This window comes from Lampetra planeri, chromosome 55 (genome assembly GCF_965212315.1).
Source record: "Lampetra planeri chromosome 55, kcLamPlan1.2.h2, whole genome shotgun sequence".
In the NCBI taxonomy this organism is placed as follows: Eukaryota; Metazoa; Chordata; class Hyperoartia; order Petromyzontiformes; family Petromyzontidae; genus Lampetra; species Lampetra planeri.
Genome location: NC_136161.1, coordinates 2,426,769 through 2,451,641, shown reverse-complemented (window position 1 = coordinate 2,451,641; position 24,873 = coordinate 2,426,769). Strand labels below are relative to the sequence as shown.

General features: G+C 47.6%; 1 protein-coding gene across 2 annotated transcripts in view; it reads left to right on the top strand.

The window, feature by feature from the left end:
* Positions 1 to 24,873, top strand: part of LOC144735516 (scavenger receptor cysteine-rich domain-containing protein DMBT1-like) — a 376,933-nt gene that overhangs the window by 152,409 nt on the left and 199,651 nt on the right. For both annotated transcript variants that reach the window (XM_078617915.1, XM_078617916.1), the window contains exons 15-21: positions 2,034 to 2,339; positions 3,353 to 3,397; positions 8,503 to 8,820; positions 12,040 to 12,342; positions 14,444 to 14,488; positions 18,918 to 19,199; positions 24,162 to 24,467. In XM_078617915.1, the coding sequence (XP_078474041.1) occupies positions 2,034 to 2,339; positions 3,353 to 3,397; positions 8,503 to 8,820; positions 12,040 to 12,342; positions 14,444 to 14,488; positions 18,918 to 19,199; positions 24,162 to 24,467 (1,605 nt within the window). The remainder of the gene's footprint in view (positions 1 to 2,033; positions 2,340 to 3,352; positions 3,398 to 8,502; positions 8,821 to 12,039; positions 12,343 to 14,443; positions 14,489 to 18,917; positions 19,200 to 24,161; positions 24,468 to 24,873) is intronic.

The following is a 24,873-nucleotide window of genomic DNA, read 5'->3' as shown; positions in this document are numbered from 1 at the left end:
GTATGTACTGTCCTTGAAGTTGATTGGTCCACACCCGAGACAGCTTTCCTTAGAGCCTAGTCTCATGGGTTGGACCAGATGACGCCAAAAGGCGCACAACTCAAAGACAATGCACCATCAGAGTATGAGAGCTCGGGGTAAGCATTTACACCATTGGAACCTCATTTGCCAGTAAAAAATATGATAATTGGTGTTTTACCCTTCTATCTGGCAACAAAACTGACACTTTTTTTTATCATACTCTGATGGTGCATTGTCTTTGAGTTGTGCGCCTTTTGGCGCACAACTCAAGGTGTCAGTTTTGTTGCCAGATAGAAGGTAAAAAAACAATTATCATATTTTTTAATACGTTTTGCATTGTGTACAGTCTGGAAACTACCCACATGCCAAATTTCAAGTTTTTGTTGCATGTTGGGAAGTATGCTAAACATTTCGAACAGACACACATATTCACAAATTTCCTTTTTATATATATAAGATGTTACTTTTCACAATGCTAAAATAAAAATAAAGAACATGAATATTAAATCGATTGACTTATAATGAACTTAAGGCAAACAATAATTTACCTTTTGAGGAAACTCATAAAAAGATCTGCTGCATGTTGGAGTGCCTGGCGAGGCGATGTGGAGGCGTTTCTGCTGCACTGCAGGGATACTGTGATGCCATCGCGGATCAGAGTCAGAAAATGTTTTTAGACTGCAGGAAGCTTATGAGCTATGGAGCTCTTTTTCACAGATGTCCAGTAGCAGATGGATGAGGCAGCCTTTCGGGTAATGCTTCTTGTTTGATGATTTTATGGCGCGTGCCAAAGTGAAATTTGTTTTCGTTAATCCAAAAGTGTCCATAGTTTGTCAATTACATTAACGCGACATTTTGTAAAACAGAACGTGAGTCAAGGGATGCACCTCGACTCCATGGACTCACCTCATCTCCCCAAATTTCTTCCATCCCGTCGTCTCAACTCACTCGTGGGCTGAAGCCTTTCACTCCTCATTATTTTCCCTATAAACTGATTTGAGAAATACAATAATCTCTTTAAAACATTCTGCGCCACATATCCTCCCCTTATGTACAGCATATTGGCATGCAGTCAAGATTTTAATGTTTTTATTTGGCTATGTTTAACTTAATTTTCCTTTTTAGTGGCTGTCTTAATCCAATTTGTTAAAATTCATATTTAATTAAACTTGATTTGAAGCTTTCGTGACTGCAGGAATTACTCTTTGGTTCTTTCGGTAAAGTCATGTTTTAATGTAAATGTTTTTCCATTACTGAAAGTTTCCTAATCTAGTCCCTGTCCTTACCAAAACTTGGATTATAAATCGTGTACATTAAACAATTATTATTAAGCGACATTCACCTTTTGACTTTGCCTTATTCACATTTTTACTAAATTGCTAAAGTTAGATATGCGAAAATTAAACGTTTACCGGTTTATTCTGATTTGTTACACGGATGATATTCCCGTGTAGATAGTTGCCTGGCTATTTTACACGGAGGGTCCGTGGTGGCGTGTGGCTCAGCAACAACACAAACAAGACATATTATTTGGTTATTTCGGTAAAGTCACGTGACTTTAACGAAAGAACCGAATAATATGAATTCCTGCAGTCATGAAAGTTTTAAGACAAACAAGACAATTAAACATTGCAGAGAACGAGGCCAGCAGCAGTGCCCTTGAGGAATATTGCACAACTAACAAACGAGGTGTTTAACGGTCGTAAACAAAACACGCGAATGAAAATCAAACTGTGCAAATGTAATACGAGATCAAGAAGAACCAGAGAGAGTTCGGTACAGGTGGAAGTAAAATATTGTGTAGCTAAACTGCCTCTAGGGTGACCCTGGTAAAATAGGCAATCATATTGAATGTGTCTCAATTGCATCTCCTAGTTAAATAAATGAAACAGAATTAAATTAAGGATACTCATTCTTTTCACTGACTGAATGATACTGACTGGCACATTCAGAAGTTGTATGAACCCAAACTTTATTGTAATTTAAATAACAATCTCTTTCATATCCAACAGGTGCAGGACTGCGTCTCATGAGTGGAAGGAATCGCTGCGAGGGACGGGTAGAAGTCCTCAAGAGCTCTGTGTGGAGCAGAGTGTGCAGCTCCGCGTTGGACACTCACGGCGCAGATACGATCTGCCGTCTTCTGGGCTGTGGGTGGAGTTTGTCTCACGGGAGCTTGACCCAGTTTGTGAATACGTCCGCGACAATCCTCTCGGACAACGTAGCGTGCGCTGCATTCCCAAATACTATATTTGACTGCCTTCAAACAGGGACACAAAATTGCAGCAATATGGAAACTGCCGCCGTAATTTGTGAAGGTGAGAACCAAATGCACTCAACTGTAATTTTTTTTTTTAGCAATGGACATTCATTTGTTTCCTCCCTTAACATCTTACATCTTCCTTCAAAAATATCCTGAAGCAGAACATTGGTGCTGGATACAACCACATTTGTAAATGAGATTTGTAACTTTGATCCTTACCCGTCCATCGATAGTTCAATTTAAATGTGCAATATAATTGAGGGACTACTGTGTGCTGTCTTGGTGTCGCCTGGGACTGCTGTTGTTCTTTTGCTGCTTGCCCCAAGCTTGCATGTGGTGTTTCAAAATCGGCAGGAATAGATGTACTTATTTAATTTGTACTTTATTCTTTATTTTTAGCGACTTGTTTGGCTTTCCTATACTTTGCACTCATATCAGTTTCTTTTGTATTGTTATTGATGCAACTTGCTGACCCGCCCCTACTGGACCTCTGTGAGAAAGAGCTTCATAGCTCATCAGATTCCTCCAGTATACATAACGATTCTGAAATAAACATTTGTTATGTAACTCTTTAAAAAGATTATCGTATTTACTCATTGACAAAAACAGATAGTCACAAGATAGTCGGTCCAAATCTATCATATGTGAGAATGATGCTGCTAACTCCTTGCTATAGATTACACAGCAGGCTGGTCCATGGTTGCCTTGTGTTCTATAGTGACCACTGGCCCTGGAGGCTCCCCTTCAAATGTTTAAGATGAGATGTGGTGATGTAAGCTCCTTTGAGTTATCGATGCATTAATTAATGCTCTTCTTGCCTAACACCAAAAATCTCAACTTGGGTGCCTTCCTGTGTGGAGATTGCATGTTCTCCCTCTGTTCTGCATGGGCTTATCTGGTTTTCTCCCATAGCTAACAAAGCACATTGTCACTGATATTGGGTGAACATGTTAATATAAATAGGTGTTTTGGAATAACCCTTTTAGAACTCAACATAATTACGATATTACATGGTGGTGTCTACACGTACATATTAATTCTCACACACGTGTTATGCTTCTTCGGTAGCTGCTGAACCTACAAGCCCACAATTGATCATAACTGCAAGTGTAGGTAAGTATTTGAATCTCAAAAAAATTGCCAATTTTGCGCATTTTTTTTCACCATGCCACGTACATTATTATTCAATTAACAAATCCGTACATTCCCAAAAAGTTTACAAATTGATAATGCAGTTAATCACCAGATTATTATATATATGTGTGCTTTGTGGTCAGCGATCTATCGGCCTGGAACACAACTACCCACCCCTTCACCTACTCACCCACCCACTCACCTACTCACCCATCCACTCACCCACTCACTTACTTGCTCAGCGGTCCATCAGGCTGGAAAACAACTACCCACCCTCTCACCTACTCACCCAATCATTCACCTACTCAACCAACCACTCACCTACTCAAAGAACATCGGTTTGGAACTCAAACAAACCCACTCGCTCATCTACTCACCCACTCACTCACTTGCTCACACACCCACTCACCTACTCAGCAGTCCATTGGCCTGGAACACAACTACCTACCCACTCATCTACTCACCCATCCACTCACCCACTCACTCAATTGCTGAGCGGTCCATCAGCTTGGAACACAACTACCCACCCTCTCACCTACTCACCTAATCACTCACCCAATCACCCAACCACTCACTCACCTACTCATCCACCCACTCACCTATTGACGGGCCATTGGTCTAGAACTCACCTACCTACTCGCTCATCTACTCACCCATACACTCACCTACTCACACACCCACTCACCTACTCAGCAGTCCATTGGCCTGGAACATAACTACCCACCCACTCACATACTCACACACCCACTCACCTACTCAGTGGTCTGTCGGCCTGGAACTATGCGATGTTCGAGACTTTTTACAGACATTTAACCAGTTAAGTAGAAAATGCAAGACACAATTGTTGAGTAGGGCTTAAAATGTATGCGTATTGCGCACTCGTGATTACCTAGGCTATAAGAGTTGCACGTTTATAAATGTACTTACTAAATTGAGTAATGCCAATCATTACCGGTGTTCTTCACAACATACATATACCACCATTTTTTATGCCTGTGTACTGACATCGGGGATGTCAGTGTATGGTGCCGGCCCGAGAGGGCTTTGGCGTGCGATGTCCTTACATCGCGGACAGCACCGTGAGTGTTGCTGTGCGAGGCCGGTTTTAGAACAGCATGCAATGTCCCTACATCGTGGACAGCACCGGGTGTGTTGCTGTGTGAGGCCGGCTCTAGCGTGTGATGCATCGTCATCGCGTACACCCCGTAGGCGGGTGTAGTACCAGCCCTAGCGGGGCTTGGTGAGCGCTGGGATAGTGCGGGCACCACACATCATGTGCAGTGCGGGTTCCCACAAGGTGAAGCGGGAGAGTGTCAGCCCAGGGGCAGGGTTTCCCCGGGCAATGGCACTCTGGTGGACCCCGTAGACACGTGATCCGGAGTGTCCACAGAGAGGGCCCCAGGTGAGGGGGGGGGGGGCTAGGGGGGGATCACGTGTCCGGGGAGAGCTCTCGAGAGGGAGCTAGAACGCTCGAGAAGGTGGGTGGGAACTGGGCGGAGCCGGCCCCAACCAGGGAGGATATAAGGTGGGTCCCGGAGAAGGACCAGGGTCGCTGCAGTCTACAAGCTGGAAGCTCTACGTCTACAAGCTGGAAGCTTTACGTCCTACGAGGCATCAACATGTGGTCGGGGACCCGAGTGAGGGTCTGACCCTTTGTAGCTGTAACTGCTACGAATAGAGTAGTTAGCTGGGTGGTCATCACCCGAGGCTGTATCTGGTGAAGGGGCAGTTACCCCTTTGTGTTAATGGGTTGATGTTACAATAAAAGTGTTGCCTCTAAAAAACAACGTCTACGACTCAGGTGGACTCACTACACCTGTAAAAGGGAATCAACATGAGTCGTCCTGGTAGGGAACTCAACATGAACACGATTCCCATGTAGCCTTAACAGACTGTTGGGGCAAGTGCTGTTAGCGAGCAGCACCGATTAGGACTGGGACAGCACAACAAGGGGTCAGTGGCCATCACTACGTCAGGCCGCCTTTGTCTTCCTAGTGGGGATGTTTACTACACACTGCACCAGGTACTCATTTGAGTCTGAGTCGACCTATGGGAGGCCCACGACTTGCTTAGATAATCGTCACTAGTGTTGGTGGTGGTGGTGATGATAGTAGTTGTGGTAATTTGCGGTGAAGGTGATGATGGTGGTGTTGGTGGTGATGGTGGAAATCCCTCAGCCCAAAACACATCATGGAGCAAAGGGAGAATGATCCTGCTGAGGCTGTGGTGCCTTAAATATTGGAATAAGTAGTCACCCCCTGTGAGTGGCTGGCTGAAGTGCTATCTGTTGAGGAATTACGGAAGGTGATCAAGCATCCCAGACCAGGAAAAGTGCTGGGCAGAGATGATCTTCCAAGTGGACTACTGAGGGAGGGTGGTGTTTGTGTGCAGACTACCCTATATGACATTATATATGTCTGAACCACTGGGCGGGTTCTGCAGGATTGCAAGGTTACCCTGGTGGTCCTCCCTAATTAAGAAGGGGGACCATACAGACTGTAACAACCACAGGAGCATATTCCTCCTCAGTGTGCCGGAAAAGGTCCTGGAAATGATTATTCAACATCGCCTTACTAGGCACGCTGAGGAGGGACTTGCAAAGCCCCAATGTGGTTTCAGACCAGGGCGGTTCTGCTCCATATTTTCTGTCCGTCTGCTACAGCAGCGGTGTAGGGAATTACAACAGGACCTACATCTCTGCTTTATTGACCTGGACAAGGCCTATAATACCATCAATAGGCATGGGCTCTGGTTTGTTCTTCGTGCTTTTGGCGTCCCTGACTGTATGCTCACAAATATTAAGGACATTCATGATAGTGGGCAGGCCCGGGTAAAGCTAAGTGGCCGGGAGTCAAGGCCATTCCCTGTTCGTCTTGTGGTGCGACAGGGATGTCCTCTGGCTCCACGTAGTTCGAGAAGCCTTCATCTGGTACAGATACAATGGAAGGTTGATCGATGCTCAGGTGCGGTCGATGGATGGCTCCTTATTGATCTTGTGATTGCTACTCACTCAGAGGAGTTGAAAGCAGTGATGGTGGCGGTGGTGATGATGGTGTTGGTAACGATGGTAGTGATAGTGGAGGTGGTGATGGTGGTAGTAATTGTGGTGCTGGTGGTGATGGCCGTGAGTGGGAATCAAATTCGGGTCGTCGGGTTCGTAACACAGTCCGCAAAGAGCTGCGCCACTGCTGCCACGCTAAATCTCAACCGCGTGCCCCCTGCGCAAACTCTACCCCTGTATAACGTGGGCCCCCTTTACTAACAACCCATTGGATTTATCTAGGTTTGTTCATGCTCTACGTACTACTTGTCCAAGTGCAATGCCCATGGAGCTCACAGACTTAAATACCTCTGGCCAGTTGCATCCAACTACTTAAATAATTCAACATATGCAACCACCTTTCCCCATGTTGGTCAGTGCAGGTTGATGAAACTCACCTAATGCCCATTATTACCCTACCTCTAGTTGTATTTGCCAATGCTTGCTATTCATGCATCCTCTTCAGCAGTTAAATCTTCACGAGGGCCTGTGTAGTGTTAATTTTTTAATACGTATTTGTTAGATGAAACTTTACAATTTTGTTCATTATTCATTGGTTAAATAAAGCTATGACAAAAAAGCACGATAACGATTCTAAATTAGGCTGTTCTAACGTTTGAATAGACGATACTGGAGGTGGTCTATCGTTTATAATTGTGTAGTGAGTCCAACTGAGTCGCAGACGTTGTCTTGGGAGCAATACTATTTATTCAATAACTCGACATAACATAACCCAACCTACACTTGGGTGTTGAATGCTCATCTAGCCACGCTCCATCAGAACTAGACACGGTTCGCTATCCCGGCCCGGACCACAAGCTGGGTCCCGGACCAAGTGGCTAGAGGTTTATTTTACCCGACATGGATCTTCATCACCAGCACCACGAAGAACCCCGAGCCCCTCACGGGGCCCCCATTATATCGGCCTGGGCTGGGGCTGGCTCCACCCCTCACCCCGCCCAACTTCTAGATCTCTCGAGCTCTTCCCCTAAGGCTCCCAAGAGCTCCTTTATTCCACGTGACTGCCCAACGGCCACCGTCCATCGGTGCCCCCCCTCCAATATTATCCGGTCACGTGTCGGCAGGTCAACCATCATGCTCCAACGTAACCCTGGCTGGCTGACGCTCCCTCGCTCCCTCACCGGTAGCCCGCACCGCACACTGTACGTGGTGCCTCCGCGCTCACCAGCGCTCACCCAAGCACCGCTAGGGCTGGTACTATGCCCAGTGAGCGGGTTACACATAATGCCAACACATTATCCGCCGTGGTTTTGTAAGCCCGGCACCACAGTGACAATCACAGTCACTACAATTGTGATAATGCAACGTGTTACAATAATTATTCTCTGCAGTCTCTATGGGCGAACTCTGTCTTTATGTCTCGTTTATGGTCTCAAATGTTCCACTATCGAGCCTGGCTCATGCACATTTGCTGGCATTTAATACGTTTGTAATTTAATGGCTTCTGGTAATTATGAACATTGTACAACTAACCTGCTTCCGTTCCTCCCTGTCAACCAACATCTTCTCCCGAGCCCATCCTGCTACTGCCACTCCCTACTCCCTCCACCCAGCTACGACCCCAACCCCTATCATAACTCCAACCCTATCACTGCCCGTATCACATCTCTAACCCCTATCACTACCCATATCACTACACCTAGTACTACCCCAACCCCTATCACTACCCTTATCACTGTCCCAACCCCTATCATTACCACAAGCCCTATCACTACCCCAACCTCTATCATTACCCCAAACCCTATCACTACCTAACTACCTTTACCTCAACCCTTCCTTAATGACTCCCACCACCACTTTTAATAACCCCACTCTTTATTTTAACCACTATCATCTTATGTGCAATTAAAAATTCTGTAAAGCACCTGGGAATAAGGCGATATATATTAATCCATATAAGATAAGGAATATATGGGCATATCCATATAACACCTTTAGAGTACACGTAAAATCTAGTATTATATTATGTTAGGAAAACTTAATATGGATTATTATGCTCTCAAATCCTCTCGTTGTTTTCCAGATGGAACAATTCAGCTGGTGGATCGAGACGTGATGTGCCAGGGAAAGGTGGAAATCTACAACAACGGTTCTGTGAGCACTCTCTGCAGAGACAATTGGAATGAGTACCAACGTGAGATTGTGTGCCAGCAGTTGAATTGTGGCAGCAGTGCACAGCGTTACGACTACTTGAACGAGCAATATTACTTTGGCATTGGCCGGGGGACTTCACAGCATATTCAGTGTGGAGGCACAGAGCAAGCGCTCACCGATTGCACGCTGTCTCCGGAAAACTCCTTCACGTGTACCAACAAGGGGACGGCCGGCGTTGTGTGTACCGGTACGAGCACTCATTCTTCATATAGGGGCGCCGCAGTGACGAACTGTTATCTCGCTTGCCTGGTATGCAGGAGGTCGTGGGTTCGATCCAGACCCTGACGATGCCTGTTATATATTTGGAGCTCGCATGTTCTCTCCCTCTCTCTAAACCCGTGGGGGTCACGTGGATTATTCTCCGGGTCCTGCAGTTTTTCCCTCCACATTAGATTACTTGGTTGCTTTTATACATTTTCACACGATAAGCCACTTCGTTGAGCTATAATTTGTGGCCACGTCGATTATGAAACAGAGCTAATAGCTCAGTGGGGTTTACCTGGTAAAACAAATTTTTGATTTAGTGTTTAAGTTTCATTCAACAAAGACAAAGACCCCCCCATATAGCCTTAACATAATGTTAAGGCTATACTGTTAGCAAGCACCTATCAAAATTAGAATCTTAATTTAGACTGGAGGAGGAGAAATCCGATGAGCTACACAGCTCTTTGTCACAGATATCCTGTACGGGCGGGTGAGCAAGTTACATCAATAGCAATACAAAATAAACCGATAGAAGTGCAAATTAGAGAAAAGTCAAGCGAGTCAAAAAAAATGAATAAATAAAAATAGAGTACAGAAGTACATAAATTCTTGATAATGTCAACATTAAATGTGCAATGAGAGCGCTTTCTCCTGTATTATGTGGGGTGTGGTGTGATATGCAGTTATGGATTGTCTAGTGGAAGGAGTACATCTAGGCCAAAGGTAAAAGGGTGGAGCAACCCGGGAAGCCCTAGAATGCTCTCGAAGGTTCTATGAGGGGCGTGGCCAGAGGTGGGGTTTAGTCGCCGGGGAGCGTATATAAGCAGGGGGCAGAGCAAAGTGCGAGGTCGGTGTGTGAAGAATCAAGAAGAGCTCCCCGTTGCTGCTGGCCCGCCATCTCCATCGGCCACGTGGTGGCTCGACCTTCAGCCACTCAACCGCTCCCTAGCGCGCCATCAGCCAGCGGCGTGCTAGAGAGTGGGTGAGCACCACGTAGCGTGGGGCAGCAAAGCCACTTGGGCGGCATGTATCCATAGTGCGAGTGTGAAGAGACAGGAGACAACCAACTGTACCAAAGATTTATTAAAGAAACGTTTCAGCTTTTTATCGTATCGGAGCCACTCATTACAAATGCAAACGTGGGCAAGGCAGCAAAACAACAACAGTCCAAGACCACACCAAGACAACACATCGTCGCTCAATTACATTGTACATTGCAATTGAACTATCGATACAACTTATGAAGGCCTACGGCATACGAGGGGGTGGGTGGCCAGCACCACGCCCGGGAGCCTTTGTCTCCCCAGTGGCGATGTTTTCACACAGCACCAGGTACTAATTTGAGACTAAGTCGATATAGAGGAGCCCCAGGACCGGTTCAGACAATCGTCACTGCTGTTTAATAGAACCTGGTTCACCACTCTCTCAATTCCTCATGCAACGACAACGTTCGCCACGAAGTGACAGTGACGTCACAATAGGGCTTATGTAAACCCAAGTGGTCTTTGAGGCCACTTGAAGTGTCGAAGGCTCGCTGGCAGAAGATGACGAGAAAAACCGAGGTGCCATGGGTTAACTGACTTGCATGACTGGCAGATGCACTACATGTGCGCCCTACTGTGCAAATTTGCTGTGTTTTAGCTGCCTAGCGCTCCGCTCATTGTTGTGAGCGTCGCTCCTCTGCCCTCTGCTGTTCTTGGAGGGCAGCTGCCTCCAACTGCCGAGTAGCGTCTTTCCCCAGCCTCCTCCACATATGCCTATCTTGACACCGCTGGAACCAGTCCACTCAGCTCAATATTCTCATGTACGGCATCAGTCCATCTCTTATGAAGCCGGTGCCGTGCCCATTTAGCTCCCTCTATATGGCCAAACAAAAGCAGTTCGGGCGTGCGGTGGTTGGGCATGCGGGCTACATGATCTACCCAACGAAGCCTTGCCTGCCAGAACTCACCGATGGTACATTGTCCAGATAGTTCAATCATTTGTGAGTTTCTCACACAATCCAGCCTGGTTAAACCCAGGATGGATCGTAGGCAGGCCATCCTAAATGTTTATAACCAGCGCAAATGTCCCATTATGGGGGTCCACGTTTTGCAAGCATAGAGAAGAGAAGGGCATGACTGCAGCCGAGAAGAACCAAAGCTTTGAGTGGAGTGACAGACCAGCTAGCTTCCACATAGCAATATGCAGCGAATGAAAATGTAATGCCGCTCAACTGATGCGGTGTGAGACCTCTGCTGTCAACCCGGAGCTAGTTATAAACATACTGTCCAGGTTTGGAAACTTCTCCACACTTGAACCTTCGTATTTCTTTGGTATTTAGAGGGCTCCCTCATAATTTGAGGCCCTAAGCTATAGCTTACTTAGCTTAGGCCTAAATCCATCCCTGCCTGTAACTATTCAATCTGTTCACCGGGCAAAGGAGGAATGTAATCAATTCAGGAATATCAACGCTCAACAATTGCAGGTTTCCGACAGTTCTAAGAGGAGGCTTTAAAGAGAAGGAGAGATACAGTCGACCCTTCTGCATCGCGACTTTCCCATCGCGGTTTCCATAGATCGTGGGGTCGGCATAAGACATTTAATGGGAATTTTTTTAGTTTTGGGAGTTTTGTGAAAGCCGCAGACGACACGCCAAGGCCAGCAGTCGACACACAAAAAGTTTAGTAACTCATAAATGCATAAAATATATGTACAGTACTGTATAATATTAATGTCTTTTATTTCACAGCGCCCCCCCCGAACCTCCCGGCTGGATGTGCTCGCTATGCTCGCTAAGGGGACCAAAACATTTTACGCGTTTTTTCCAAATCACGGAGGGCCTGTGCCCCTAACCCCCGTGATGTGGAAGGGTCGACTGTACTTGTACTGTGTGTGTGTGTGTCCTTGGGCCGGGTGGCTAAAACACAGCAAATTGACATAGTAGGGGGAACAGGTGGTGCATCAGCCAGTCATCTCAATCACTCAACTTATGGCACCTGGGTTCTGTCCCGTAATCTCGTGCTGCATCTAGCCTGGCACAGCAGTCAAACCATGACACCCGGTTTCTATCCCGTACACTCCTGCCAGCGAGCCTTCGGCACTTCACGTGGGCTCAAAGTGCACGTAGCCTGGCACAAGCCCTGTGCTGACATCACTGCCACTTAGTGGCGTGGGATGTGTATTGCTCAAGTTTCACGGTAGCTTATATTTTGATCTGCAGCTGCAGGGCTCCGTCTGGTTGGAGGTGCCAACCGCTGTGAGGGCCGCATGGAAGTCTACAAGAATGGCGTGTGGGGAGAGCTCTGCAGCTCCACTGTGAACAGAGACATCGCAGACGGCATTTGCCATCTCCTGGGCTGTGGCTGGAGCCTTGCTTATGGTAGTAACGTGTCGGCATTTGGACTCGGACAGGGAACCATCTTCCCAGATAACCTATCCTCCATTACTGTCAGCATATTTTCAAGTCTCCGGGATGGAACAAACAATTGTAGCTATGACCAGACAGCTGCCATCATTTGTGAAGGTAAGTAAACATTATTAATTTAACGTCCCCCACAATTCCCACACTTCGGCTCTACTTTCCTCTGTCTACTATAGCTTTCTGTTTATATTTCTCACTCTAATTCTATAAACCCCTTCATGGCCCCGCTCCAACCCCCCTATCTTGCTTCTCTCGTCTCTTATTACTCTATCCTATCCCGTCCTCTATGCTCCCAATCTCTACCGTCCCTCTCTGCGCCTCCATCGTAACCCTGCGCTCAGTCTCACTCGTTTGTTTCTGCTCCTTTATCGCTCCCCTTCACTGGAACCGACTCCCACTGCAACCATAAATCAATCTTCTTCACCACAACAACAAACTGCATGTTCCATTCCTCCCTTAGAACAACTCCCATCTCTTCTCCCATAGCCCAGCATCATCCTGCTACTACTACTCCCTGACCCCATCCCCAGCTACCACCGCTACCCCTACCCCTATCACTACGCACTACCCCTATCAGTACCCCAACCCCTATCACTACCCGTATCACTACCCAAACCCCTATCACTACCCCTTTCACTACCTTTTCACTACCACTACCTCTGTCATTATTCCAACCCCCCTAGCTCTCCCCCAAACCCTCTTTATCCACTCCCACCTGTCCTCCTAACGGTCATCATAACTACACCACCACTTTGACTAACCCCAAACTTTCTTTTAACTTATCTTTTGTACAATTTAATAATTGTTATATAGAGACACATAGAGACCCGTCAAGATACAAAGAGTGTGAATGTTGAGCTTATTACACTTATGATGATCTCGTGCAGCCAGTTACCCAGCTATTTTCCACGGGAGATCCGTGGTCCGGGGAACACTGCATCAAAGATTAACAAACCAAATATTTAAGAGAACCAGTACAACCGGGGCCTCAAGGAATATTGCATAACTAACAAATGAGCGTCCGCATGACACATCTCACAAGTAGCTTTGTGACATCTGCTTCCGTGGACCATTCCATAAAACACAGGGGATGCATGTATTTAATGAGTGGGTGGCTTTTGCGAGGAATCCAGGACACAGAGGAACTCCACCGTGTAATACGAGGGGATGACACTCAAAGGTACAGACAGAGAGATTCAAGCATCCATTGCTGTGCTTCCATCTCTTGGCCAGCTCTCAGCCAGCCCTAAATTCTCCAGTTCCAGCCATCGCCAAGCAGTCTCCAATTCCAAGTTGAAGTGTATCCCTCGATTTACGATAGTTTTCTTTACAAATATCGCATTCACGCAATTGACAAATTATTAACACTTTTCGATGAACGAAATCGAATTTCCGCGTGACCAAAATTTCACTTGGGCATGCTCAATGAGATCATCAAACAAGAAGCACCACTTGGGAGGCTGCCTCATCCATCCGCTACTGGACATCTGTGAAAAGAGCTTCATAGCTCATCAGATTCCTTCAGTCTAAATACATATTCGAATTTTGAACCGTGATAGTATCATGGTACTATCACGGATCAATAGTGCATCATTAACGCCTCCATCACTTTTCCAGCCATTCCAACATGCAGCAGATATATTGGTGAGTTCCCTGACAAAGTTAATTATGTTTGTTTTAAATCATTTACATTTTATGTTCTTTATTTTTGTATTGTGAAAAGTGATATAGGTGTATCTTTTTAGGTCAGAAGTAGAGTTGTCCGAAACGCATCCCTCATTTTTACTATTAAAGTTATGAGAAAAGCCGTTCTGATTTACAGAATTAAGTTTTACGTGCGTTTCTTTAAGAAAGAATTCCTTTTGTAAATCGAGGGGGTACCTAGGGTCAGCCCTGGCACTGCACATTGAGGTATCCTTATCGGGGATCACAGGTGAAAGTGCAGTTCCAGGAATAAAAAAAAAACCTAGTCAAGGGACGTGCAGGATGTTGGATTTGTGGTTATGTAACTGTGGAGTTTAATCAACAACCAAGAAGATGGTGATGGCGTGTGGAGCCCTTCATCATGCAGTGGATAGTTTACGATTGATTATTGTATCATGATGAATTAATATCCAGTCATATGTGATAGTGACTGTTTAAACACATTTCATTTGTGTGCTGCATTCTAATATCGTTTTCTAAAATATATTCTCTTCATCAGCTGCTGGGACTGCAAACCATTCTTTGTTTGTAACTGGATCAACAAGTAAGTCACCTGAAAAAGAAATGTCCTTGTTCCATGAAAAGTTTCTGAAAACTGTACTTAGAGCCATGTTATATTGCATTAATACTGCAGGGCTTGTACACACTTCTGTTGCCTCCTCGTTTAACGCAGTTAATACATGTGTAGTAGGTTCGAATTAGGTGCACACACACGCAGCTTGGAGGCAACACTATTTATTAAACGGTAAATAACATAACGCTGTACATGAGGTGGTAACCACCTTCCTCAACTCACTAACACTCTGGAACGCGACACAGACTGGACCAGGCAGGCAACGGCCTGCCTGGCCCAGGACGACGACTCGGGACTTGACGATCGATGATGTCTTCACTTCGGAGTGCAGTACAACAGCAGCCTCGCTCTGCGTTCACACCACGCTTATATTTGGTTTGGCGTGGCTGGCTCCGCCCCGGCGTGGCTGGCTCTCTTCAGGCCACGCCTCCCTTCCCAGGACACGCCTCACTTCCCCCACCTCTGGGAGGGTCCGGATCCCTCCACCACGCGACCCCCCAGGCACCCCCTTGGGGCCCCCAGCCTTCGTACGGGCCGACACAGTAGTGACCTTTCTCTGTCACTACATCACCCCCCCCTGTATAAACACACAGCCGTCCCCGGCTGTAACACAACTGTGAAACATCGAAAAGGTGTGCCTCCGAACCAACAACATCAATAAATGACCGGCGACCGATAAGAAATACAATCACGTAATATATACAGAATCGACGAGGGTAAAAGGGAACCGCATAGAAAACGGGGAATTAACAACAATTATACATGAAAACTGGCTAACCCACTTACGCTCCAGCACAGCCCCCCCACCCGTTAGAATCACGCATGCAATGACAGTCACCCATTAGCACCCCCCCGCCTTTCCGACGTGGCGTCACAACCAGTAGCACGCGTCGGCCATATCGGGGGGGAATTTCCATGTTACCACCCCACCGCCTTTCCGACGCGGCCTCACAACCAGTAGCACACGTCGGCCATATCGGGGGGGGAATTTCCATGTTACCACCCCACCGCCTTTCCGACGCGGCGTCACAACCAGTAGCACGCGTCGGCCATATCGGGGGGGGAATTTCCATGTTACCACCCCACCGCCTTTCCGACGCGGCGTCACAACCAGTAGCACGCGTCGGCCATATCGGGGGGGGAATTTCCATGTTACCACCCCACCGCCTTTCCGACGTGGCGTCACAACTAGTAGCACGCGTCGGCCATATCTGGGGGGGATTTTAACCCAGTCTCTCTCCAAGACTCGCATCGCAGCATATAGCTGTACCGACCAAGCCGAGACGACCCATCGTTCACTCACTGCACAACATGCACCCTAACAACTGAGGGATACAGTCTCAACGTAACAGGACAACTCCACCTGAACCTTACGAATCTCCAGCCCACTGTTTCAACGCACCTCGGAGTGTCTCACTCTCCGGGCCGTCAGGTCAAGCCATCAGACACAGCATGACGGGACCACACTCTCTGAGCCATGTGAGCGCACAGCCCACTTGGCTAGACAAGCCACGGAGTGTCTCGATCTCCGGGCTGTCAGGTCAAGCTGTCAGACAGCATGACGGGACCACACTCTCTGAGCCATGTGAGCGCACAGCCCACTAGGCTAGACATGCCACGGAGTGTTTCAATCTCCGGGCTGTCAGGTCAAGCCGTCAGCCATAGCATGACGGGACCACAACGTTCATGTTAGACACGCAACTCTCACTGGGCCATCCTGGTCAGGACCTGCACCCCAAGATAGGTGACAGCCAGCAGCACAATTCCAAATCCCTGGCAGCATGTCACCATCGCAATTTAACACCATCACAACACATACAATTTGAATTATGATCCCCCACAGAACTGATCCAATGCCGAACAGGTACGCACAATTTGTGACGATCCCGAATATTCAATGGTCACAACAATACACCTCACATCCCGTATCCGTACACATCATCTCCGAGACTCGCATTGCAGCATGCAGCTGTACCAACCGAGTGGAGAGAGCAATGCAATTTGACGGCAATTAACGGAAACGCACCCCCGATCCATACAGAACACAAGGAGCATTCCCGCACAAAAGACATCATCTGTGCAACAACGGACAGGAACCAACCAGCGAGTTTGAAACAAACCGAACCTGTCATTTCTAAATCCCCTTCAACATTAACCATGGGACTCAGGGCATTCGAATTTTGAGAGCAAAAAAACTATACACAAACCCCAAGAATCGCCGAATTGATTAATACAGTATATGCAGTATACGAAGTTCGTACAGTAAATCGTTTGGCGCAATGCTCCATCCAGTCCCCACATGGCAACACACACAATCAATACTCCAGACAATCCGTACATAGTAAACAATCACAAGCAAGTACCCAACATTCCATACACTGTTAACAATTCCAAGCAAAGCTCCATACGGTCTGTACCTTGGCAACAATGACGATCAAAGTTTCTTACAGTTACACGTGACAATCACGAGCGAACCTCCATACAGTATACACAATAACAATGGCGATTTCGCAACAAAACGATGTAACAACACGAGTCGTTAACACGGCAACCTACAGCATATCAACGGAGCTCGGGACACCAACAACGAATTAATCATTAACTACACCCAGAAGATACCGATCTCGACGCCGTATTTAACCGTCCGCGAGGAACCCAAAACCGGAGAGTCAAACTGAAAAAGTCCCTCCCAGCAGTGTCTCCAACGTCGAAACCCTCTCTTCAATCACGGGCCCCTCTCGCTCTCACCACCGATGCCCTCCCCCGCTCTTCTTACTTCAATGTGGGGAGGGAGGCCCGTAATCACAGGGCTGCAGCAACGCGCCGCCAGGCCGGCGCAGCACACAAGGCGCAAAAGGCGGGAACGCCGCCATCGCGAAAACACTGCCGCGGTGAAAATGGCGGGAACGCCGCTGTGGGAAGTGCGGGAACGCCCACACGTTGAAATGGCGGGAACGCCGTCGCCGCGGGAACGCTGGCACGTAAAAAAATGGCGGGAACGCCGGCACGTTGAAGTGGCGGGAAACCCCCGGCATGGTGCAAATGGCGGGAACGCCGGCGCTGTGAAACTGGCGGGAACGCCGCCGCAGTGAAATGCAGGAACGCCGGCACCGCCGAAACGGCGCGAACGCCATAGCTGCGTCATCTTGCAATTTCGCCATCACTCACCAACACCCGGCCACTCCCTTGCCACCAGCAGCTGGTCGAGTTGACGAGCGACGTCGCTCCAACTCGCCGTCGATGGCGACCAGCCCGGGCTCGCAGCCTCCTCCCATGCAGGCTGCAGTCGCCCATCCCCCGGGGCACATCACCGGGGCCCCAGACTCCGTGGTCGTCGCAGGGAGAGGCCAGGTGCAACCCACACCGTCCATCCGCACCTCCGGTTGGGTCTTGCACTTCGCTGCCAGCTTTTACACCATGGCAGCGAAGGGTACAGCTTCTTCAAATTAATCAGCGAAAGTTCGATGACCACTTCTACACCAAATGTAGTAGGTTCGAATTAGGTGCACACACACGCAGCTTGGAGGCAACACTATTTATTAAACGGTAAATAACATAACGCTGTACATGAGGTGGTAACCACCTTCCTCAACTCACTAACACTCTGGAACGCGACACAGACTGGACCAGGCAGGCAACGGCCTGCCTGGCCCAGGACGACGACTCGGGACTTGACGACCGATGATGTCTTCACTTCGGAGTGCAGTACAACAGCAGCCTCGCTCTGCGTTCACACCACGCTTATATTTGGTTTGGCGTGGCTGGCTCCGCCCCGGCGTGGCTGGCTCTCTTCAGGCCACGCCTCCCTTCCCAGGACACGCCTCACTTCCCCCACCTCTGGGAGGGTCCGGATCCCTCCACCACGCGACCCCCCAGGCACCCCCTTGGGGCCCCCAGCCTTCGTACGGGCCGACACAGTAGTGACCTTTCTCTGTCACTACACATGTGTAACGACATAAATGAGTCATTCTATGGCGATAGTGGGTGGACTATAACATAAGGGCTCACTAGAGGGTAGATTCCAGATGTCACGGAGATCGGGTCCGGACATGACAGTCTGGATGAACCCGCGAGATCACGTGACCGGAAAAGGGGGCACGGGGACCCCCAGAAGGGTGTGATCGGGGCACGTGATGTGGACCCAGAGCCTCCACGAAGGATCGAGAAGGCGGAGAGTGACCAGGGGTGGAGCCCGGTCATGCCTCAGGAGATATAAGCCGAATCCTGAGAGGGAACGTGGCTCACAATCTAAGGTCTGCGAATTCAAACCTTGGTTGGGGATTGATTCAGCCAATGATTCCTCCAATATGGATATAATAGAGTGCCCATTTGAGGAAAGAATTGTGTCGACTCCTTAATGATTTTCAGTTTTTACATGGACTCGTGTTTTATATTTCAGATGGAAGAGTGCGTCTGGTGGACCGTGAGTTGGAATGCCAGGGCCGCGTGGAAGTGTTTCACAACGGCTCCTGGGGCACGTTGTGTGGGTCCAGCTGGGATGTGTGTGGCGAGTTGCAATGTGGAAGTCTCGTGAATGCCATCACGCACCATGGCTTATTGCAGCGTCCAACATGGAACGCCCATTGCAGTGGCGTGGAGCAGAGTTTTGCCGACTGCGCCCTGACGCCAGGAAACAAGCATGATTGTGCACTTAGTGGATATGCTGGCGTCGTTTGTTCAGGTAAACAGGTATTACATGTTTAATTGATCTCGAGTTCTCTGCTCAGGGGCAGGTCTTTTCAGAATCTTATTCAGATTGGGGAATAATCCAATGAGCTATGAAGCTCCTTTTCACATATGTTCGGTAGACATCTTGATTCAATCTCCGTCCATCCATCATCTATCCATGCCCCCTCTCAATACCTTTGCTACGGAATTTTGAGTCAACTGATGAGGGTTCCTATATTAAAATAAACCACAGCATCAGGATGAAGCCCATTCGTGGAATGCTGAACTTCTTATGACAATAATCCCTCTTTCCAGGGCTGTCCATGGGGTGTGCAGGGCCCGGGGTAAGCTCCGCTGTGGGCCTCCCAACGCCTTCAGACTAAACTGTAACAATTACATCTAACACCGTGATGTCGAAGCGTGTAGAGCATCCCGAAGCTCGGGGCCAGATGCGGTCGCCCCGGTGATTCGCTGTAAACTAGGGACGGCTCTGCCTATGGCATTTCCATACGACTCAATGTCAGTTTTAATGTAAGCTCTGTCAACAGCGGTTGTGCAGTAATTTGGCAAAAACGTCCCCTGTTACAAGCGGCTTTGACCTTGTGCAGTTCCTCGATCTCTCCCATTTACGATATGAATGATGACCCCGTGCAGCCAGTTGCATTTCTCGAATTTATGTTGGCCTACTCCATGCAATCCAGCACATCTTCTTGGATCTTTCGGTGAAGTCACGTAGAATGGAAATAATAAAATAATAAAAATAAAACATAATAAATTAATTCTCACGACGTTTCGGCCACAACGCAAGCAGCCGTCCTCAGGTGGAGAACAGGTCTGTCGAGAAGACAGAGTCTTAATGACACACCCCAGGCTTGGAGTGTCTATTTAAGCTGGGATGGAGGGGGGGAGAGTGCCTTGACAAATAATTTGCATATCAAGATGAATTTAGCATATTTATGGAAAATGCAGATATGCGATTAGTACTACTTGTGAAATGCGTAAGAGGTTTTGCGGGGGGTTTAAAGTCATTATGCCCGTGCATTATGCAGGATTAGCAGCATCAAAGGGAGGGGAAGGAATGTTAATAGTATGTAGCTGCAGTAACTAAACCACCACGTAAACAACTAAAGTATAAACTACATAGTATCATCAGTATACTAAATATACTCTCCAATAAGCCGAGCTACTAACAATAAGTAATACATTACAATTCTAGGTCGCAAAAAATATAATATGCTTCCAGCTACACTTTATTCTCTTACATCACACCAGTCTACACCGAAATCCAGCACATGTTAAACTGTATTTGATTTCCTACACAAATGAGGGTCTCGTTTAGCCAATTACCTGGCTATTTTACACAGGCTCATAGAGATACAGAGAGACACATAGAGACCCATAGAGATACATAGAGTAGCAATAATCTCACATGCAGTTGATAAAATACAGGAGCAATTGGATTTTTTTTATGAAATCCGATATCCCGCCCAGATGAAAAAGATTGAGATTAGTCCACAAGTGCTCTGTCGCCTTGTTCTCGTGAACAAAGGTATGGCAGTTCAATAAAATAGATTTTTTTATTTTACCAAGTAAGCACCACTCGGCTATATATCTCTTTTTTAGAAGCGACCTGGAAACAAATGAAGGCCCAACAAAGTGGCTTATCATGTGGACATTTATAGCAGCAAATACTCTAAACAGATGTTTATAATGTGGAGGGAAACATCGGAGGACCCAGCGAAAAATCCACGCGACCACAGGGAGAGAGACATTCAAACTCCAAATACATAGCAGATGTCAGGTTCTGAATGGATCCCACGACTCCCTGTATACCAGACAAGATTGTTAACATCTCGCCACCGTCACGTGGTGTGATCCACCAACTACGAAATAGGTGATGAATTACAGGTCACGTGCACAGCCATCAGACTCAATCACCACATGGAGGTTAACTTCATAATTCGGATTTAATGTTTGCACAAAACGTTAATGCAATACAGTACTCGTGTCACGACCAACGTCAACAAAGAGTAACTCTAGATTTAGAAACGGGGATCCTGTAAAGTGATAGATACCAGGGGTGAACGGTTTAGGTAAACATTGAGCCACAAGGGTTTAGATCATATTGACAAGAACGTTCTCAACCGCTCAGATTCAATCCACCTTTTCAGGACTGTGGATCGTTGTTTGTATTTATCTGAAACAGATCACTTTATATAGCTACTGCGTAATGATGTACAATGCAATACAAGCGCTCCCCACTTCTACGACGTTACAATGCGTTCCTGGAAACCAATGGTCGTCCTAAATTGAATCTTAATAAATCGAACCCCTATTTTCCCTTAGACGGTGGACACAGCAGAAACGTCACTTTATCGGCCATATTTAACAGGGTTTAATAGGTCAAGATCCACACAGTCTGTTCAAATGTCACGTGAGAAGATGCGTCGTAAATCAAATTTCTGCGTCTTAAATCGATTCACGGTGCCGTTTTCTGAACGTAGTAAATCGGGCCATCGTAAACAGGAGACCGCTTGTATTATGATTGCATGATCATATTAACTCCGGGGACCCATTTGTAAACTTGATTTCATTTCCATTTATGGCGGTTAAACAGGGCCTCGCTTATTTAGTCATTTATTTTACTCTACAGCGCTACTCAGCACGCTGCTGTCTGAAACATTATTCACCATATTATTTGGGTCTTTCGGTAAAGTCACGGAGATAGGTTGAAAGAAAATAACAAAAAAACGACGTTTCGATCACAACAAAAGCGATCGTCATCAGGAGGAAAAAGAGTAAAGCTGCTGAGGCAGACCGTTTCTTAACCACTTTCACCACGATTCAACATCTTGGCAGCACAGTAATAGACAACGACCCCACGTATAGCCTTAACAGACTGTGGGGGCAAGTGCTGGTCGCGAGCAGCACCTATTAAGGCCGGCATGGCACACGAGGGGGTGGGTGGCCAGCACAACGCCCGACCGCCTTTGTCTCCCCAGTGGCGATGTTTACGCACAGCACCAGAGAAAAGTCAAGCGAGTCATGAACAATTAATGAATAAAAATAGAATAAAAAGTACATATATTCTTGATAATTTGTCAACAATAAATGCAAGCGTATGCAAGGCAGTAAAACAACAACAGTCCCAGACCACACCAAGACAACACATCGTCCCCTCAATTAAATTGTACATAACAATTAAACTATCAATACAACCTTTGAGGACCCACGGCATACGAGGGGGTGGGTGGCCAGAACCATGCCCGGCAGCCTTCGTCTCCCCAGTGACGATGTTTATGCACAGGTTGACTCGACGTAGGGGAGGCTCGTGATCAGTTCAGAGAACCGTCGCTGCTGTAGGTGGCCGTGAGCGGGAATTGAACTTGGGTCGCCAGGTTCGTAGTACAGTGCGCTAAGCACAGTAATGACACATACAAACACCCCTGTTGCTTCTTATTTTCATTCATCCAAACGTTTCCTCTGCGGGTTTCTATGGCCTGATGAAAAGTATTGTCATCACAGCGTGATCCAGTATGTTTATTACAGTGTAACAATTTTTTTCATCGGGGCTAGAATTTAGGCAAATTAAGTTTCAAAATCAAATTTGAACGCAATGTGCTTTTATGTTGTTGTGGGCAGTCATTAATGAGTGGGCTGAGAAGAACAACTTTTACTGCACTTGAGATTCCACGCTCCAAGTCTCTACCGTCCCTGTCTGTTCTTCTCTCGCTCTGCACCCCGTATCGCTCTCTCGCTACTGTCCCCTTCTTGCTCTCCTTTACTGGAACCAGCTCCTATTTCAGCCATACATCAACCTGCAGCTTCCGTTTCCCCTTTAAAACACCTCTTCTCCCCTGCCCCCAACCCCAGCTACGACCAGGCCTACCCCAACCTCTTTTACTACCCCGACTCCTATCACTACGCCTAATCCTACCCCTATCCCTACCCAATACCTACCCAACCCCTATTACTACCCCAACCCTTAACACTACCCCTCTCACTATGCCTGGCACTACCCCTCTCACTACCCCTGTCACTACCCCAACCCCGATCACAAGCTCTATCACTTCCCCAACCCCTGTCACTACCCCTATCACTACCCAAACCCCAACCCCTACACCAACCCCTCCTTAACCACTCCAACCTACCTCTGAAAGCTGTGTTCGTGCATCATGGATCTGCCGTGCAAAGTAGCCAAGCAACTGGTGACATGACACCTTCATCCGTGTGTAGCGTCAGGTCGCGTACGCACATGTGTAGCGCTGTAGATGGGCTGCACTTACCTGCAATGGCGGACGGTGCCCATCATGGGCGGTACCTTGTACCGGCAGGGAGGTCGCTAGAATCCACAGCCCAGGAGGGAGGGGGCTTGCGGGGTGTCCTGGGATCCCCCTGGACCCCCACCCTCCTGGGACTCCTAGGGGGGCGTGGCCAGAGGCTGACACGCCGGGGAGGTGTATAAAAGCCGGACCTCTCCACAGGTTGAGGGCAGAGTAACGACGACTGAATACTGAATACCAGCTAGACTAGGACACTGACCTCGAGCCCGCTGCCCTTGTAAGGGCCGGGTCGAGCTTGGACCAGTGATCGGACCCGTACCTTGGCTGGGTCGGGTCAGGTAGCCTCCCCTAGGACACGGATAGCCGGAGGGCTGGGAGCCAGCAGGGGGCAGTGTTTAGGTCACGATAGCCCAGAGGCCATACCTCCCTAGATAGGGGGTGTTAAGGGAGTTGATGTTAGTTAAAAATAAACATACCGTGTTGCCTCTACAACAACGTCTCCATCTCCATAAAATAACTCACTACACGTGTAACAAATAAAATAAACTCGACACTCAAAGCTAGATTTTTCTTCCCTCTCTCACACACATGCAGGCGTCGGAATCATCAGCCAGGCCGTGCTGAGAGCAGAGTTAAACAAAACAGCTCTCTCTCCATTGCAGATGTTGTAGCAACCGTTGTGTTTCTTACAGCCGCTGGCGTTCGACTTCTGGGAGGCAACAGCAGCTGTGAAGGTTTGTTGGAGGTCTACAGGAACGGAGCCTGGGCCGGGCTTTGTAGCTCAGTGCTGGATTACCAAGACGCCGATGTGATCTGCAAGTCTCTCCACTGCGGAAAAGCATCGTTCGTTGGAAACACAACCGAGTTTGGCCTCGGATCCACTTCTGTTCTTTCACAAAGCGTTGCTTGCGTTAAAACTGCAACTTCCATTGGAAATTGCAGTTGGCTTGACTCCGTACCGTGTCATTATACACAAGCGGCCTCTGTGATTTGTGCAGGTTAGCAACGTGAGAATGTACACCACTGATTACATACACACACACACGGGACTCAGGCGGCAACTTGCTACTGATTATGTAATATTAAATAATATTATTGGGGCTCCGCGGTGGCGAGATGTTATATCCTTCTCCTGGTATGGAGGAGGTTGTGGTTTCGATCCCGAACCTGGCGATGCCTGTATATTTAGAAGTTGCGTGTTCTCTTTCTGTCCCCGTGGTCACGTGGATTTTTCTATTGGTCCTCCGGTTTTTCCCTCCACATTTAAAATCAAGATGCGTTTAGAATATTTGGCTGCTATAAATTTCCACGTGATGAGCTACTTCGTTAAACTATCATTTGTGGCCTGGTCGCATCTAAAAAATGCTATATAGCACAGTTGGCTTTGCCTGCTAAAATAACAAA